The 3,993-nt window shown below is 50.3% G+C and overlaps 1 protein-coding gene across 1 annotated transcript; it reads left to right on the forward strand.

Annotated features, from left to right (window-relative positions):
- Window positions 1–2,697, forward strand: LOC103184013 (aspartate beta-hydroxylase domain-containing protein 2). The gene is given in 4 exon segments (XM_007901829.2): window positions 1–822; window positions 825–1,139; window positions 1,916–2,029; window positions 2,560–2,697. Coding segments are annotated over 4 exon segments (1,104 nt in total). The 5' UTR covers window positions 1–257; the 3' UTR covers window positions 2,670–2,697.
- Window positions 2,698–3,993: the final 1,296 nt, after the last annotated feature.

Here is a 3,993-nt window from a genome sequence, read left to right on the forward strand (position 1 = left end):
CCTCGGGCTTCCGCCGATGATGATTTACAACCAGACTCTCCCTAAAGTAATGATCTGAATCAAAGCACGTGGGGGTTTGTCTCGGTACACAGCGAGGCTGATCGTGGGTGATGTGTGCACGTGATTCTGTCAGACGCTCAGACACACTAAATGTTTGCTGGCTGCTAACACGTTCCCCGGAAGCCAAAATGCCGTCTTGCCTGCCAATTAGACCACGGCTGCTCTCTTCAACTTAGGAATCACTCACCCTGCATTGCATGGTGTGGGTACCCTTGCAGAACTCGGGGACTGACAACATTGCCTTGCCTCTCGGAGCCAGGGAGAACATGTTCCTCCGGTGGTTTATATACTGGGATCAGAACCTGGAGCGAATGAGGGACTTGGTGCTAGGCAGCTTGCAGGCAGTGAGGGAGTGCGATGTGACAGCGCTGGGCACGGTGACTTGCCTGTTGGCTCTCTTCGTGTGGTACTGTTACCATGTGGGCAGCGAGCAGCCTCGGAGCTACGCCACGGTGAACGCCATGATGCAGGGCACGGCCGTCAACGCCAACGGGCTGCCCAACGGCTACACCCACTGCCAGTCCGCCCACTGCATCCGCTGTACCCACAACGAGGGCCGCAATCAGAAACTCTACCACAATCTGCAGGAGTACGCCAAGCACTACTCCTGGTCAGGGATGGGCCGAATCCACAAGGGCATCCGGGAGCAGGGACGCTACCTCAACAACAGGCCCTCCATCCAGAAACCAGAAGTCTTCTTCCTCCCTGACCTGCCCACCGCCCCCTTCTTCTCCCGGGAGGCCCAGAAACACGACGCAGAACTCCTGAGCGGAACTACCAGGTTATCTTGTCGGAGTTTGAGGCCATTTACAAGGCGTTTTCAAACTGCAACCTGCCACAGGGCTGGAAGGTCAACAGCACCCCCAGGGGGGAATGGTTCACCTTTTACCTGGTCAACCAGGGCGGCTGCCTCCCCAGTAACTGCAGGAAGTGCCCTCGGACGTACCGCCTGCTGAGCAGCCTCCGCACGTTCATCGGCAACAACGTCTTCGGGAATGCTTGCTTCTCCGTGCTGAGCCCCGACACGCTGATTACCGAGCACTACGGCCCCACCAATGTCCGCATCAGGTGCCATCTAGGTTTGTGAGCTTCTCTGATCCCTTGACTTTCGCCCACGAAATACACAGTCCACTCACTTGGCAGTGTATCCTGTGAAACGCTTTGAGATGTCTGATAAGGCGCTACATCAAGTGCAAGGATTATTATTATTATTACTCGATACAGGTCACGTGGGTGATTGTCAGTAGATGTGCCCAGATAGTGTGAGCTAGAAGCCAACGACAGAGGAAGATGTCACGGTGATCCCCTCTAAATATTTGCAAAATAAGTGCATTGGGTTGAGACCATGGCCCCCATCATGTGCACTTCAACAACTTGCATTTATGCAGCACCCTTTTGGTAACAAAATCCCTTGCAAAGGTGATCAAAAGTGAGGTGTTCTAAAGTGTTGGGACGAATATGGTATAACTAAACTGAGTCAGTTACAAATTTCACCCTCTAGTTGGAAACCTTAGAAGTTTGCCCATTAATCGGCTGTACCTCACTTGTAGCAAAAGTGTTGAAACACAGAGTGAGTCACGCAGCTTTCAAACTAAACCTCTTGCAGTTGCATTCATCTGTTGCTACGCCTACTCTGTGCCATTATCCAGGCAGATACTTGATGACCGCTGAACGTATTAATGCATTAGTGCCTGTAATTTTAGTGCTCAGTACTTGTAAGAGAGCGATAGATAGATTGTACAAAGAGGTGATTGAAGAGCTTAAGACATTGAGACGTCTCAACGACTTGATAAGGCGCTATATCAAATGCAGGGCTTATTATGATTATTGTTACTGCGATTTCCCTCTTTTACAGGTTTGAAGGTTCCCAGTAACTGTGAGCTGGTTGTAGGAGGTGAGCCACAGTGTTGGGCAGAAGGCCGCTGTTTGCTGTTTGACGATTCCTTCCTCCACACAGCGTACCACAAAGGCAAGTGTATGTTTTGTTAACGCCCGTCGCTTTCGTGCGCTGTGTTTTCTGCGGACGATTCGTCTTGGCTCATCCCCTCCCTGGGAGCATTTGGCTTCGGTCGGCCTTGTCTCCAGATGTTGGTGGGGGATGGGGGAAGTGTTTGGTTTCACATCGAATTCTGGTTCAGACCAAACCTGAGCCAGGCCTGAGCAGAGAGGAAGGGGTAGTGATGTTGAGCAGAGGTTTGGGGCACATTAGGTGGGAAAATGACATCTTGGTGGTCTGTAAACTTGGAGTGGAGTTGGGGGGGGGAGAGGTTGGGGGTGGGGTGGGGGGGCGCGGGGGTTGGGATAGAATCATAGAATCTTGCAGCCCAGAAGAAGGCCATTCACCATTCACTCACTCCATGACAGTTTGTGGGGCTCTGCTGTGCCGAGTTTCGCCCACAAAATATACAGTTAATGCAAGACTCAGCGACTTGATAAGGCGCTGGAATCAAAGGCAAGGATCATTATTGTTGATATTATTGCCGTCTGCTTTGGTTGCAGGCTCCAGCGAGGACGGACCGCGGGTGATCTTCATGGCTGACTTGTGGCACCCAAACGTGGCTGCCACCGAACGCCAAGCTCTCGACTTCATCTTTTCGCTGGGCCGCTGACTCCTCGCCGTTCCATCTGCGTCTGTTTCGGGGGTTGGTGGGGGAGGGGGAAAGGGGCCTTTTCTTTCCCCTTCCGCCCTGGAGCGGCGGATATCTCAGAAGGAACAGAATACCTGAAGCTGGGGTCACTGATCTTACTGCCCCCCCCCCCCCCCAACTCTTCAACCTTTAGAAAGTGGGGAAGCGACAATGTTGAGGGAAAAGAGAAGCTGGGAGAGGAGAGGAACTTTTATTTACCACGGAAGCACGCAGCGTGGAGTTGCTGGTTAGACTGGGAAACATCCCAGGACTTCATTCACTGCTTCTGATTATTTTGTGAAGAAAAATAGGTTCAGATTCTCTCTGCTTTTCCGGTGAGACGCCTCGCGACCGACGCGGTTGAATCTCTTGCCGGCCGGCAGCCAACATAAGGCGTGTTTGGCCGGAATCATGAACTCATTTGAGGGCAAAACCCCGGGTGTAGAGCTTTGCCCAGAGGAAAAGCCTGATTGAGAGCGGCTCTCTTAAGCTGAATCGGTTGCTGTTTTTAAAAGGTAGCAAGGAGGTGTTTGCAAAGGAATACTTGACTTTTGAGGTAAGCACAGCGGACCCATTAAGATTTGAGCCGTTAAGAAGTTAAGTCAAGGTTTCCAATGGGCGATTGGTTTCCGCTGCAGATTGAGCGGTTTGCAGTTTGTGCAGCTCAGAAGTTTTAACGCGATCTCCGATTGAGATGAGGTGGGTGGTGGTGGGGGGTGGAATTTATGCAGTGAGTTGTTACTCTCTGGAATGCACTGCCTGAAAGGGTGGTGGAAGCAGATTCAATGAAAACTTTCAAGAGAATTGGAAAGGAAGAATTTGTAAGGCTATGGGGAAAGAATGGCGGAGTAGGACTAGTTTGAAAGCTCTTTCAAAGAGCAGGCACAGGCACGATGGGTCAAATGGCCTCCTGTGCTGTAAGATTCTTTAATTCTATTCCCCCGCCAGGCAAAAATTACAGTGACATTAGCTACTACTGTAAGAGAAGGTTACAAGAAAGGGTGATAGGAAAATGAAACCTTTTCTGTCTTCAGGGAAAATGAGATAGCGGGTTGATCCTATAGAGTATAGTACTAAGAATCCAGAAAACAATGTGAATAATATCGGAAATCGTTATACTGTGATTAGATCGTTAACTAGTGTTTTTTGGAATGCAGATTGTATATTAATGGTAAGCAAGTGGGGAGTAAAAGTGACACTTCTCTAACCTGGAATAATGGGAGCGGAGGAGAAGTCGTCTGGTTCGTGGGGTTTCGGTGTTTTTAACGGGTTTGCATTTATCTTTAATCAGAATTGTGACAATAAG

Source organism: Callorhinchus milii, unplaced genomic scaffold, assembly GCF_018977255.1.
Source record: "Callorhinchus milii isolate IMCB2004 unplaced genomic scaffold, IMCB_Cmil_1.0 Scaffold8, whole genome shotgun sequence".
Taxonomy (NCBI): Eukaryota; Metazoa; Chordata; class Chondrichthyes; order Chimaeriformes; family Callorhinchidae; genus Callorhinchus; species Callorhinchus milii.